Source organism: Stegostoma tigrinum, chromosome 1 (assembly GCF_030684315.1).
Source record: "Stegostoma tigrinum isolate sSteTig4 chromosome 1, sSteTig4.hap1, whole genome shotgun sequence".
Lineage (NCBI taxonomy): Eukaryota > Metazoa > Chordata > Chondrichthyes > Orectolobiformes > Stegostomatidae > Stegostoma > Stegostoma tigrinum.
Genome location: NC_081354.1, coordinates 19,011,858 through 19,027,133, shown reverse-complemented (window position 1 = coordinate 19,027,133; position 15,276 = coordinate 19,011,858). Strand labels below are relative to the sequence as shown.

At 40.3% G+C, this 15,276-nt stretch overlaps 1 protein-coding gene across 7 annotated transcripts in view; it reads left to right on the top strand.

The window, feature by feature from the left end:
• The window catches only part of LOC125454329 (serine/threonine-protein phosphatase 2A 55 kDa regulatory subunit B gamma isoform), a 313,765-nt gene that overhangs the window by 183,214 nt on the left and 115,275 nt on the right, over positions 1 to 15,276 (top strand). For all 7 annotated transcript variants that reach the window (XM_048534971.2, XM_048534999.2, XM_048534989.1 and 4 more), the window contains 2 exons: positions 696 to 793; positions 6,308 to 6,473. In XM_048534971.2, the coding sequence (XP_048390928.1) occupies positions 696 to 793; positions 6,308 to 6,473 (264 nt within the window). The remainder of the gene's footprint in view (positions 1 to 695; positions 794 to 6,307; positions 6,474 to 15,276) is intronic.

The following is a 15,276-nucleotide window of genomic DNA, read 5'->3' as shown; positions in this document are numbered from 1 at the left end:
GTAATTTTGTGGGAGACCCAGAATTTGATTCTTAAGCTCAGAGACTGAAAGTTTCCAGTAAAAATACCTTGCAATTTCTACTTGGTAAAATAGTCTTAGCCTTCATTTGTTCTTGAACAATTACATAACTCAAACAGACAATAGAGCCTGAACCCCTTCATTTACTCTTAACTTTAAGCCTTAGATCCAAAATATAATATCATATCTATCAAAATATCTACATCATAATTGTAAAAATACACAACTGTTCCTTATTTAACTTAGTGAAATAAGTCTGCTGTAACCTCTGGTTCAGAAATCTCTTATTCTAAAAGTTAGTTGCCTGAAATAATTCTTGAAATACTCACAGCTATCACTGTAAACCAGTACTTTGAAAGATGCAGTATTTCATAAATAGGTTTAACTGCTGCATTGTAATGTTGCATCTCTGCTGCCTGCATCAGGAGAGTATTTACCCTATTGGTGATTCGTAGTTCATGCTGGCGAATAGGTAACCTAACATTGTTCTGAAATCCAGAAAACTCAGCCCAGGAATGACCTGATCTTAAGCATTCTGAACTGGAGAGGTTACGTTTATGATGAATCTATAGAGGTATTCAGCAAACTGCAGCTCCTTATTGTTAGATCAAAATGAGCAAGCATGCTTCATAATTCTGGTTTAATTTTACTTTAAACTTCTTTTCCATCTTTTTCAGCTGATATAATTTCTACCGTAGAGTTCAATCACACAGGAGAACTGCTGGCTACTGGGGACAAGGGGGGTCGAGTTGTTATATTTCAGAGAGAGCAAGAGGTGAGTGTTTAGGAATTCTGATGTCACTTAGTAAAATACACTTGTTATTGTAATTTAGTATCATGGTAGGATTATATTCTTATCTGTCTTGTAAGTCTGACTATTATTTTCACTGTTTGATGAACATTCTCAGCTCATAAAACTCTTTCTTGCCATTGCCAAGAAAGTGAGTGGAGTAAATAAGCTTCTCCTTTTATCATTAGGTGGACATTCTGAGGTATATTCACTTCCACTACTGTTGTAGATGTAAAAAGTTGAAAGGGCTGTTACTGGGTACCAAAGCATTTTGATATCAGCAAAAGTAACATCACCCCAGTAAAAACAATGGATGTGGGCAAACAGTTTTGTTGACCAGCATTCCTGGAAATTTCATCCTATGTTTACAGCTGTGTGAAAGAATCAGATTGTTATCCTGAATGACAGTGAAACTTGCTTCAGGGATATTAGGAACTGCAGATGCTGGAGAATCTGAGATAACAAGATGTAGAGCTGGATGAACACGGCAGGCCCAGCAGCATCAGAGGAGCGGGAAGGCTGACGTTTTGGGCCTACCCCGAAACGTCAGCCCTCCTGCTCCTCTGATGTTCCTTTCCTGCTATGTTCATCCAGCCCTTACACCTTGTTATGTCAGTGAAACTTGAATTGTTTATCAATATCCCATTCTCAAATACAAGGTTCATGTTTCTGTGCTTTTTCTATGGAGAGAGGTTTTTTTTTAAATCTGTGGCCTTCTGTTTCTTAAAGGTAACATACCTAGAACATTTCTCTAAAAATTATTACAAGGATTTAGAAAGAATGTTTTGGTTATGTTTCAATGTGACAATGATTTAGTATATCTATTTGAAATGGCCATATCTTGCATTGAATATTTCTACACTATTTCCTTGCCCTTTTCTCACCCCCTCACTGTTTTTCGCTTCCATGAAAATGCCAAATTTTATTGGGACACAGACCCATCGTGTCGCTTGCCGTTTTTGATTGTGCCATTCAGCAGTGACTGTCAGTCTATGTTTGCAGGTACAGGTGCTGTGATTTCAGCTGATGTTGCTGTTGGACAAGCCAGGTTGCAGAATGGCTCCAAAGATCATGTTTTGTTTTGTTTTCTAACTTAATACAATGAAATATAAGCACTCAACACCACAGACTTTGGATTTAACAATGAACAAAAGTCTATTACGCAAAAAAAACAAAAGTAAGTCAAAACAACCCAAGCTATGTACCCATCACACTGTTTGAAAGACATGGCAAAACAAAATCCTGAACTTTACAGTTAATCAGAGATCCAGAGAAATTTCTCCTCTGTCAAATCTGCATTTTCTCAATTCCTGTCCTGTGAACTCTGTAGATTTCATCTTGAGTGCTCCCCAAACTGAAATTTTATGCTTTCTTAGCTTTGGACAGCCAACGCACCAAACATTTGTGGTTTGTAAATGTCATAAACTAAACCTTTGATTTTACTGAGGTAACATCCCTTGATCACTTTGAACAATCTGTTTTTACAGGAAGAATCTATACTTGTGCCTGACCTTGGTATTATTGCAACACAAGAGACAGACAGCTAAACCAGATGGGCTCTTCTACCACCGTGTTCACAACGCAGAAAATGAAACCATCAGAAAACCCCAAATATCCACTCTAGTGGTTCGTAACTGGACCTTTGAATAACTAATCCCAGACTTAAAAAAAATCCTGAAAAAGGGTAATTCCTGAAACATTGACTGCTCCTTTCCTCCAGATGCTGCCTGGCCTGCTGTGTTCTTCCAGCCTCCTCCTCGTCTACCTTGGATTCCAGCATCTGCAGTTTTTTTTTGTCTCTTCACAAATAATTAACTTCTGGAGACTGGTTTTGTATCTTAAACAAAAGATGTAACTATTTGGTAAACACACAAGAACTTTAACAGTGAGAAAACTAAAAACACAGTAGTCTAATTAATGTCTCTGCTTTAAACCCAAAACATTTGTTTTCAGTCCCCATGCACACAAAAGCCAGACAGACAACCGAATACAGTTAAGGGATAAATAAAACAAAATAACCAAACTAGCCAGATTACTTAAATGACTTTGATGATGCATTGTCTCATGTGTATAAATGTGGACTCCTTGGATGCTTTTCTGAAAGGTTGATCACTGTCACCTTCTCAGTTCAATGAGGCATAGGCAGCAATACCTCTAACTCAACTTTCTACTTTTTGCGCTTCCATAAATGGGTGGAGCAGATTAGGCAGGGCGCTTTCAAATCTTCATGCTGTCTCAGCAACAATCCAGAACCTGCTCTCAGAAAGCGAGCTTAATTTTGGTTCTGCTCTGATGGACTGATCGACTTTAAATGAGAGCTAATTTTTCATTCAACAAATACCATCTGTTTGCACACAGGTTCTCTTTTGGACTTGCTGGAACCAGTTCACAGATATTGACCTCATTAATAGTTAACTGTTGCTAATTGTTCAAAGGCAATGCTCTTCCTGGGGCCACTGCATGTATTAGAACCTTTTCCAGCAAGGCTCACCCTGAAATTAACCTACAGGCCTGGCCTATCACTTACAAAGCTTATAAACTGACATTTTCCCAGCCACCATCCATTCTGAGGAAGGGTCACTGGACCTGAAATGTTAACTCTGTTTTCTCCTCCACAGATGCTGCCAGACCTGCCCAGCTTTTCCAGCAACTTTGTTTTTGTTGCACTAACAAAGCTTGTTCGTTCTGTTCTTTTCTGTTTGCCACAAGCTGTTCAAAGCTTCACAAGTCATCTCCAGCTCTCAAATCAAAACTGAAAAATAATGAAAATAAAAATAATGAAAAAGCAGCAAGGGTTCTAATACTATGGTCTTCTTTGAACAGACCAAAAGCTTTTGAACTAAATTTTACAAGACACTTGCCAATCCTAGCTTTGGCTAAACTAGTGGTTTAGATGCCTTTTTCTTTTCTTTCATCTTAAACCCCATTATGGAAACAAACTTATAGTAACAGTCCATAAGCTTGCAGATCTGCTTTTTAACACATACTCGTTTTAAATTATGGTTCCAGAATGACTGACCTAGTTAAGTTTTAGACCTTATCACAAACATAAGACCAACACCCTTATGCCACTAGTTTGAAATTTAAACCATTTAAAAAAAATTATAATATAAACACATTTGCACCTTTCATCTCAAAGGGAATGAAACGAGCTCTCAGAAAAACAGTTTTGTCAGGAATTGAAAAATTATATTTAGGGCTGCTAAGACTAATTTATTTCTTGTTTTACTGTTTGTGCTAACCCATGCACAAGGACGTCTGTGATTATCTCCAGAGCTTCTGATTAAACTGAATTGTAAAAACCAGAAATCAAATCTGTGATATTTTTGTTTCTATTGTTGAACTCCGAATAGTCCAAGTTACGAGTGGAGAAAAGTTCACAATTTCAGGAGAAGAAAATAACTTAGAGATGTTACAGATTTAAAGTGCTCCTGTAAACCAATTTAATCATTACCAGATATTGTTCACCATGTATAAAAATTGATCTTGGAATCTTGGCCAAAAATTACTTGTCTTTCCATATACCGTGGCTGTTAACTCCAGACATTTTGACTAAAATTCGAACTTAATTTTGATGTGGAGGTGCTACATGTTGGACTGGGGTGGACAAAGTCAGAAGTGTCATGACACCAGGTGATTGTCCAATCGGATTATTTGAAATTGCACGCCTGCAGAATGCTGCTCCATCATCACGTGAAGTCATTTGCGTTTTCAAATAAACCTGTTGGCTGTAACCCAGTTAATAAAATGTGAGGCTGGATGAACACAGCAGGCCAAGCAGCATCTCAGGAGCACAAAAGCTGACGTTTCGGGCCTAGACCCTTCATCAGAGAGGGGGATGGGGGGAGGGAACTGGAATAAATAGGGAGAGAGGGGGAGGCTGACCGAAGATGGAGAGTAAAGAAGATAGGTGGAGAAGGTGTGGGTGGGGAGGTAGGGAGGGGATAGGTCAGTCCAGGGAAGACGGACAGGTCAAGGAGGTGGGATAGGTTAGTAGGTAGCTGGGGGTGCGGCTTGGGGTGGGAGGAAGGGATGGGTGAGAGGAAGAACCGGTTAGGGAGGCAGAGACAGGTTGGACTGGTTTTGGGATGCAGTGGGTGGGGGGGAAGAGCTGGGCTGGTTGTGTGGTGCAGTGGGGGGAGGGGATGAACTGGGCTGGTTTAGGGATGCAGTGGGGGAAGGGGAGATTTTGAAACTGGTGAAGTCCACATTGATACCATATGGCTGCAGGGTTCCCAGGCGGAATATGAGTTGCTGTTCCTGCAACCTTCGGGTGGCATCATTGTGGCAGTGCAGGAGGCCCATCACCTCCCAGTCGCAAACCATTTCCACTCCCCCTCCCATTCTCTTGATGACATGTCCATCATGGGCCTCCTGCACTGCCACAATGATGCCACCCGAAGGTTGCAGGAACAGCAACTCATATTCCGCCTGGGAACCCTGCAGCCATATGGTATCAATGTGGACTTCACCAGTTTCAAAATCTCCCCTTCCCCCACTGCATCCCTAAACCAGCCCAGTTCATCCCCTCCCCCCACTGCACCACACAACCAGCCCAGCTCTTCCCCCCCACCCACTGCATCCCAAAACCAGTCCAACCTGTCTCTGCCTCCCTAACCGGTTCTTCCTCTCACCCATCCCTTCCTCCCACCCCAAGCCGCATCCCCAGCTACCTACTAACCTATCCCACCTCCTTGACCTGTCCGTCTTCCCTGGACTGACCTATCCCCTCCCTACCTCCCCACCCACACCTTCTCCACCTATCTTCTTTACTCTCCATCTTCGGTCCGCCTCCCCCTCTCTCCCTATTTATTCCAGTTCCCTCCCCCCATCCCCCTCTCTGATGAAGGGTCTAGGCCCGAAACGTCAGCTTTTGTGCTCCTGAGATGCTGCTTGGCCTGCTGTGTTCATCCAGCCTCACATTTTATTATCTTGGAATCTCCAGCATCTGCAGTTCCCATTATCTCTGGCTGTAACCCAGTGTTGTATGACTTCTGACTTTAATTTTGAGATACCTCATACTGATTTTGGGGTGTGGGGTTGGCAGGAACACCCTAGTGAATGTTTTCATAGGTTTTTTTTCGCTTATTTAAACTGTCAAAAATAAGTACAACAGTTACTTGGTAAATTCAGGACCATGGCCAGCAACCACAACTTTATTCCACTGACTGCCCTTCTCAAAAACTGAAATAAGTTTCAACCCCTACCCAAGTATTTATCCACCATCTACTTTTCCCCATTTAAAACTCAGCTGGAAATATTTGATTTTTACAGGAGTATTTGTGGTATGTTATATTGACAAATTTTATAAAGTATCTGAATCCAACAAAAGCACCTACAAAATCCTTCTGCAGTTTAGAGAAGGAAATCTTGTGTTTCCCAAAACTTCTGAATATTTGTTGACTTATTTTGTTTTCTGTTTCTTTGCATGACCATTCCCACATTCAATCTGTTCACTTCCAGTTTCTGCTTTAAAATTAACTCTCTCATTTCTTTTAGACAAAAAACCAGCCTCACCGTCAAGGTGAGTACAATGTTTACAGCACCTTCCAGAGTCATGAGCCTGAGTTTGATTACTTAAAAAGCCTGGAAATTGAAGAAAAGATTAACAAGATCCGGTGGCTGCCTCAACAGAATGCAGCCCACTTCCTCCTCTCTACCAATGGTAAGTGAATGTAATCTCGCGCTCTCTCTCTTGCTCGTGCGCTCTCTCTCTTCTCTCCCCCCCACCCCCGCAAACACTTCTCATTTTCAAATGTCTCTGGAAAACTTTTATCTCTGGCCATATTTCAGTTCTGACCCTCCTACCTGCAGTGTCCACACCACTACCAGTTCAGAGATTGCTACAGTTATCCCTCTTCTTCTACTTTGTGATGTACCTTTAGACATTTGCATGGGAATGCTGCTGCCTTAGTGCAATTTATACACGTACAAATGATTTGATAAGGACAAGAGCACCAGCAATTGAATATTACATTTGATAGTGGTGCAAACTAAGTAAAGTTGGGCATTTTTTGGTTTTTCTTTCTGAAAAAGTTGTATGCAATGTAGCTATTATTACAAAAATGGTAAGTACTGAACAAACTCAGTCAGTCTGGCTCAGGAAAGAGAAAAACCAAGGTAATGTTTCAAGTCAAATGAAACTGATCTTCAGAACTGAAGAGGGCTGAGAAGTTTACATTGTATACACTGATAAAGAGGGAGGAGGAGCAAGTAGAACAAATGATGCAAATACACAGATCAAAAGACAAAGCAAATGCAAATGGCTTATGGGGAGCGATGTAGAGTCAGAATAGGTGCGAATGTTAGATGTGAATATTAGAGAATAGGTTAACTCTGCTGAGAGTATGCCCATGCATAGAAGTAGTATGGGAGGACAGGTGTATTTAAAAAGACCATTAGGCTTACATTGTGTTGAAGTGTTTATCTTTTCAGTGTGGACTGTAAAGCAGTTAACGATTTAACTTATGTTTATTCATATGAAGGATTCTTTGAGCACCCTGAAGCAATGTTTTCCAAAAACACCGCATCCCAGATTTTTTGTTTACAACAAATATGGGGTTCAGGATTATAGAATGCGCCTGAAGGAGAAACGTCCACGTGTACCCTTTTGTAATATGCCGATTAAGAGTCCGGATTAAGTTTGTTTTTTTGAAATGTTATGAAGAATTCAGTGGTATTCATCTGTCCTGTGAGCACCCTGAGCAACATCATGCCATGGAAGCTGACTTGCACCCATCAGTAAAATAAAACAAACAAAACTGCAGATGGTGGAGACGTGAAACTAACAAAAACAGAAATTGCTGTAGAAACTCAGTGTGTCTGTGGAGAGAAGGTGGAGTTAACATTTTGGGTCTAGTGATCCTTCTTCAGAACACATAGCTGCTAGAAATAGATAGTTCTTGCGCCGGTGACAGGGAATAAGGAGTGAGCAGATTGGTGGAGGTGGAGTCCAGAAAGAGAGAATTAAATAGTAGACAAACAAGGGATTGTAGATACTAAGCCATTGAAGAGGAGAAGCTAAATAGGTGATAATGAGTGTGGTGATTACTTGAATATGGGCTAGCTGTGGTGAAACTAACCCATGTCAAGACAAGACCTGGCCTGTGGGTGTGGGTAACAGACATGGAAGGTAGTGTTCATGCTTTAAAATTGTGCAGCACCTCACACAATCCAATCTATTGTAATCACTGCTCCCAGTGTGATCTCTTATATTGGGGAAATGAAATGCTGACTGGCTCACAGCTTTATGAACACCCATGTTCTGTCTATAAAAATGATCCCAAGCTTCCAGTTACCTGCTGCTTCTGTCTCAGGCTTGCTGCAGTGCTCCAGCAATGCTCAAAACAAACTGGAGGAATAATACCCCATCTTCCGCTTGGGAACCTAACAACAGCCTTCAGAACCCAATGTTGATTTTAACGACAACAACAACAGTTCTGAGGAAGGGTCACCGAACCCAAAACGTTAACTCTGTTTTCTCCTTCACAGATGCTGCCAGACCTGATGAGCTGCTCCAGCAACTTTGTTTTTTGTTCCTGATTTTCAGCATCTGCAGTTCTGTTGGTTTTATTTTGTTTGTTTTTAACAATTCTGGAGCATGAACACCATCTTCCATGTGACTTACCCACCCCCACCCCCAGTCCCTAGGTCTTATAGTGCAGCCAACCCTAGGACCATAAGACAAAAGATGATCAAGATCTGATCTGTCTCTATCTTAAAGGTATTCATTAGCCTGGCCGCTGTAGTTTTCTGTGGTAATGAACTCCATAGACTGACCACGCTCTGGCTAAAGATGTTTCTCCTTGTCTCTGTGTTCTAAAGGGGCTTCCCTTTGCTCTAAAGCTGTGCCCTTGGGTCCTAGTCTCTCCTGCCAATGGAAACATCTTCCCAACATCTACTCTTCCTAGACCATTCAGTATTCTGCGAGTCTCAATTAGACCCCCGCTTATCCTTCTAACCTCCATCAAATATAGACCCCACAGTCCTCAAATATTCCTCATACGTTATTGCCTTTCATTCCTGGGAATGTTCTCGTCAATCTCCCCTGGATCCACTCCATGGCCATGTTGCAAAGTTGGGTAGAGTATTTGTGGACGGGAAGGCTTGATGTTTTTAAAATGATAGGAGGGGAAAAGTGTGTGGTCCCTTTAAAAGATGATGTGTTTTTCTGGGGTTGGAGATTTTTAAAAAAAATTGTGTAGGTGCATAGAGAACTCCTGAAATTAAAATGTTATATCAAAAGGCTAGTGGTTAGAAACCCAGGCAGTAGTCTTGTTTTGTTAATGAAGCAACAAGTTTGAATATCAAGCAAGTAATTTAAATTAAATTTAAATTTGATGATTTTGACAACCTAGGACCAATTCAATTATTTAAAAATTGATAGGTCATCGAGGGTTTAAAAGAAGAGTGCATTTGAAAGTCGGTGTGAGAGCAACGGCCATCTGCTCAGAGAACAGCTCTCAACAGCCATCATCTCTAAAGAAAGAGAAAGTCACTGGCTTTTAGAGAAATCTCTAAGCTGTTAGAGTAAGCACTATCTAAGTAAAGGCACTACAGCACTCTTTAGCTAATAATCCTACCACATAAATTCATGGAAAAAAGCATTCCTGACTGGAGAACAGACGGGAAGAAAAAGAATATTTTGGAAGACGTCCTTAATTTTGAGAGACTAGGTTTTAATTTTAAGTTTTATTTATTTGATTTATGTAAGAGGGACTTTTACTTAATGGAACAACCTACCATTAGAATTTTGTTGGTTCAGGAATACTTAGTAGTTAAGGAGGAATTGTTTGGTTTGTTAGTAATCCTGTTTGTTCACTGTTGGTGATCGATAAACAAATTGTCACTTGTTGATTATAAAGTGTGTATCAGGGACTTCTTCCTTTTAACCACTCCCTTTATAACAGATTGGGCACGGGGCGAGAAGTAAGTTAAACCACTTGTCACACTTCCTTTAATAGATTATGAGGTGAAGCATGCTCCTCTGGGTCTTTTGGTTTTAGTTATCAGAGGGGGTTGACCACTGCTTCTTAACAGCTAGTACATCCTGACGTATGGAGCCCAAATGTGCTCTCAATCCTTTAATTGTGGTCAGACCAGAGCCTTATAAAGCCTCGGACATACAAGCCTGCTTTTATATCCCAATCTTCTTGAAATAAATGCCAGCGTTAAATGTACCTTCCAAACTACTGACTCAGCTTCCAAGTTTACCTTAAGAGAATCCTGGACTAGGACTCTTAATTCCCTTTGCCCTTCAGAATTTTGTATTTTCTTCACCTTCACTAATTTGTCTACGCCTCTTCTTCCTGCCAAAGGTCATGACCTCTGCCTTTCCCATGTTGTTGTATTCCATTTACCACTCTTTTTGCCCACTCTCCTAACCTGCCTTAATCCTTCTGCAGCCATCCTGGGTGTCATCCATCTGGTCCTGGTAATTTATCTACCATCAGACCTTTCAGTTTTTCTAGTGGCCATCATATTTACCTCTGCTCCCCAATTCACTTGAACTTTTTAGATGTTACTCATGTCTTCCATTGTGAAGACTGACGCAAAGCACTTGCTCAGTTCCTCTGCTGTTTCTTTGTTCCCCATTACTACTTCTCCAGTGTCATTTTCCAGTGGCCCAATGTCCATTTTTCCTGCTCTTTTGCCCGTTACATATCTAAAGAAATTCTTGCAATCTTGGTTTATATTACTGGGTAGCTTACCCTCCTATTTAATCTTCTCCCTCGTTTATTTTGTCACTGTCCTTTGTTGGTCTTTGTTAGGCTTCCCAATCTTCTGGCCTCCCACTACCCTTCACCGCATTGTATGCTTTCTGTTTTGCTTTTATGCTGTCGCTGACTTCCATAGTCAGCCGTGGTTGCCTCATCCTCCCTATAGAATGCTTCTTTTTCCTCAGGATTAATTTCTGCTCTGTCTCTCAAGTTACTGCCAAAAAATTCTTGCCATTGCTGTTCCACTGTCTTTCCTGCTAGGCTCCTCTCCCAGTCAGTTCTGGCCACCTCCTCCCTCATGCCTCTGTAGTTACCTTTATTCAACTGAAATGCTGTCACATCTGATTCCACCTTCTCCCTCTCAAATTGTAGAGTAAATTCTATCATGCCATGGTTGCTGCTTCTTAAGGGTTTCTCACATTAAGGCCTTATCGAGCTTACATCATTGTATATCACTAAAACCAGAATTGTTGTTCCCTGGTGGGCTCCACCACAAGCTGTTCCAGAAAGTCATCTCATAGATATTCCACAAATTTGTTTTCTTGCAATGCACTACCAACCTGACTTTTCCTGTCCACCTGTATGTTGAAAACTCCCACGATCACGGTAGCCTTGCCTTTCCCAGACATACTATCTCCTGGTGTATCTTGTGATCCACATCCTGACTACAGTTTGGAGGCCTGAGCATAACTACTATATATATATAAACCTATGTGGTTCCTTAATTGTACCGATGCAGATTCTGCATCATCTGACCCTACTCAGTTTCTTGCCATTGATTTTAATTTTGTTTCTTGCTATTAAGGCAATCTACTGCCTCTGTCCAGCTGCCTGTCTTTTCAATATAATGTATATCCTTGGATATTTAGCTCCCAGTCCTGATCCCCCTGTAGCCACAGACCAACGCACCATATGTGCGAATTTTGATCTGCACCACAAGCTCATTTACCTTATTTTGTACACTGCTTGCATTCAGATAAAACACCTTCAGACCTGCATTTACTGCCCCATTCTCATTGTCATCCCTTCATCCAGTGTGCTTGAAGTTTGATTCCTAACCCTATCCAAACCCTGAATCATGTCTTCTGTTCTGGAGTCTTCAATAACCTCGACAGAGTTCTCCTTCATGTTCATTTTTTTTTCGTATGTTTCCATTTAGTTAAATCCACCTCCACAGATTCCAAACTTTTTTTAACCAGCTCATTTTGAATTTCTGCTAACCTCCATTATTATCTAGCTAGCTTCCCTCTTTCCCTGACTTACTATCAATAATCCCTTTAACTTACGACCTTTTTATCATCTCTCTGTCTCTGGACTCTACCTCCATCTATCTGCTCACTCTTTCTTTCCTCCTCCCACCCCATGCACCACCACCCCCCCACCCCCAACCCCCACCATCAGCATAAATGCTGTCTTTTTCCTAGCTACAATCAGTTCCAAAGAAGGAAAACTGGACTCGAAACATTAACTTTTCTTTCTGCGCACGGATACTGCCAGTCTTGCTGAGTTTCACCAGTAATTTCTGTTTTTGTGTTGGACCAATCATTATTTGGATGATGAGATGATTTACGAGATTCTTGTGAATTAATCTAAATAACCATGCCCTTGAGCAATATTTCAGGTGGACCCTCTCAGAACCAACTGTGTAAAAACTGGACCTGTCCAACAACCGGACACTTTTGAAATTGACCATGTGTCGGTTTTTTTTTTAGGAACTTAACTGGTTATCTCAACTGGGCTATATGGTTTTGGGCTTGTTATCTGCTTCATTACTAGCATGTTGGTCTGTTCCTGCAAATGTGACACCACCCAACTGGTTTGGCCTGAACTATCCACTGTCCAAATTGCCCCAGCCAAACTCCCCCAAAATCCAGGGCACACTCAGTCCCAAAGTATAACTTACTACTTTAACCTATCTGAAGATGGACCAAATTAACATGAGATGAACCAGAAGTCTCTTTAATTCTTAGCCTGCTTTGTTCAATGGTGAAAGTGTTTAGCAAAAGATATACTTGGACATTTTAACAATAAAGCTGTTGTAAAAAATAATAGCAGTATGAAGTTGCCTTGCTGTAGGGAAACATTTAACTTGACACAAACATGCATTCTTTCCTACATCCCAGATTGGCGAGTTCTCTACTTGCAGATTTCTGACTGTGGGAGATTTGGCTGACTGCCTGAGCTTCCTTCCAAAAACCAGATGGCCTTTGAGCTATCTGGCTCCTCTTGACCCTTACTTTTCCAATCAAAGGATTTTTCAACACAACAGCTAAGGGGTCTTTTCAATTAACCATCAAGTTCACAAGCTGCTCATAGTTTTGTCTCTGGGGAGAAACAGCTCGTACCTTTCATCTGAATGTTCTTTTTCTTCAATTAAAGATGCACTTGGATTTTGAACATGTGGTCTTTAAACTATTTTTATCTCCAAATCTTTAGAAAATTAGCCTACAAAGTGAAAAATAGATCTGGAGTTAAGAATCTAGTGGTGGTTTGCTGTAGTGACACACAAGGCTATGCTTAACAGGCACACTAATTATCAACTGGAGATTGTATATCTATTGTTTCATCCTATTAAAGATTGAGATACTTAACATCAAAATTACATTCACATTAATGCGTGAGGAAAACTGAGTTAACTTCTGTTAGGCTGGCTTTATAAAATGGTTTTCATTGACCATTTTCCGCAATCAAGTAACATTTGTATGAACACTTTTCTAATGAAATAACAAATTTGTTTTGAGATGAAGTACAATGATGCTTGCAACTTAAAAAGGAAAAGAGGTGTGTTTCTCAATGGCAGGTAGGCCTTGCTGCTCCTCTGATGCTGCTTGGCCTGTTGTGTTCATCCAGCTCTACACCTTATTGTCTCAGATTCTCCAGCATCTGCAGTTCCTACTATCTCTGAACACTAGAATGTTCCTCATTCTTACAACAGAATAGAATATCTTTCATTGTCATATGTACTCAAGTACAGGAGTACAGTGAAAAGTTTACAACATCACCTCTTAGGGAGCCATCTTAGGTACAAAGTACCTAGTTACAAACAGTCACTTTAATTTCATATTGTCTGGTTTATTTTGCCACAATACATTCCCATTTTGTCACATCCTCCTCCTGTGATGGGATCAGAATTTAACGAGAGCCACTAGCTGATGATAAAACCAGGTGGATTACTTGGGTCTGTTTTGATCTTAAATCTGCCCAATAGTCAAAATCAATTCTAGCGGGATTCTGTTTTTAAAATTATATCTCTTTCCACTTTTTTAAAAAGCAGAAGATTGGCCTGTGTTCTTATTTAGCAAATAACAGTAAAATCACAACAAATAAAAAGAGGTTTTCACTTGTCCTTCCATTCTGAGACAGTTATTGCTATTCTAATGAAGTGTAAATTAACCCAAGGTTTGTGGTCATTATTTGTAAAGGTGTAAATTGTCCTAAAGTATCCTTTTAACCAGTATTCTATTTTTGATTTTAACAAGTAGAATTTAGGTGTTTCAAAATATTTACTGTTTAGACCAGACATTTTATATGGCTTCAAATTACCATAATGTAATGAACAACCTCTCTTGCAGAGTCCAGTAACTACCTCACGGAAGAAAGACTTGTATTTCTATTCTGTTTTTCACAATCGTTTGGAGTCTCAAAGCACTTCAGATTTAATGAAGTACTTGATGAAGTGTAGTCAGTGATGTAATTTAAGAACGAGAGATTGAGGTTTGAAATAAAAATTGAACTGGAACCAGAAACTGTAATTTAATACTCTGCCCTTTGGCTGGATTGGTGGCAGGGAGCATGTAACAGAGCAGAAGGATAGCAGTTGGGTTTTTTTTTCTTTATTCATTGACAGGATGAGGGCATCGTTGGCTAGGCAGCATTTATTGCCCATCCCGAAATCCCTAGAGGACAGTTTGGAGTCAACCACATTGCTGTGGGTCTGGAGTCATATGTAGGCCAGACCAGGTAAGGATGGCAGTTCCATGAAATTGCCACCTCCATGAAATTTGCACCTCAAATTGCCAGTCCTCCCCTGATTAAGTATGCGGCAAGAAGATTTATGGATCGCACTGCCCCATTCCCCCACAGTACACTTAGAGGTATGAAATAACTCAATGGCAAGTGAGCTGTTTGTCACTTTGTGTTACATATGACATAGGTGGGGTTGTTAGTAGTTGAAATCTCTCATTCGGAGGCAGTCAGTGCTTGAGAGCCTGCTGAGAATGATTAAACATTTTTTTTGCATGTTTAGTAGATATATTAAGGTGGGCCATTATTCCAATTTGAATACAAAGTCAATTATGAAATCTCAGTAGTTATTCTTCAATTACTTTTGCATTCACAAAGCAATTGTGCCTCAGGAGAGAGTATAAATGTCATGAAACATGACAGACAAGCAGTTTACACCCTCGAATAGTCTCAGCTGCAAGATTTGTATTAAAAGGAAGATAATTTGTTTTTACCACAAAGGTTGAATAACAAATATTAAAAATCATTATTTCAAGCAAGATGCAATATCCTGCAAACGTAATTAAAATAATTTTTTTCTTCGGACTGGACAAACTTTTATATTTTTCCACTCGTTCATCCTTCCTGGAATTAGCAGAATGTAGAGACGTAAGATACAGATAACCTCACTTAGAATAATAATTAACAGTGTCCTTAGCCAGTTTTGAGTTGACAACTGTAGTAGATGCAGAGATCACTTAATTTAGATGTGGTCTGCTGAAGTTTAGAATTTAAAACTTTGTAACA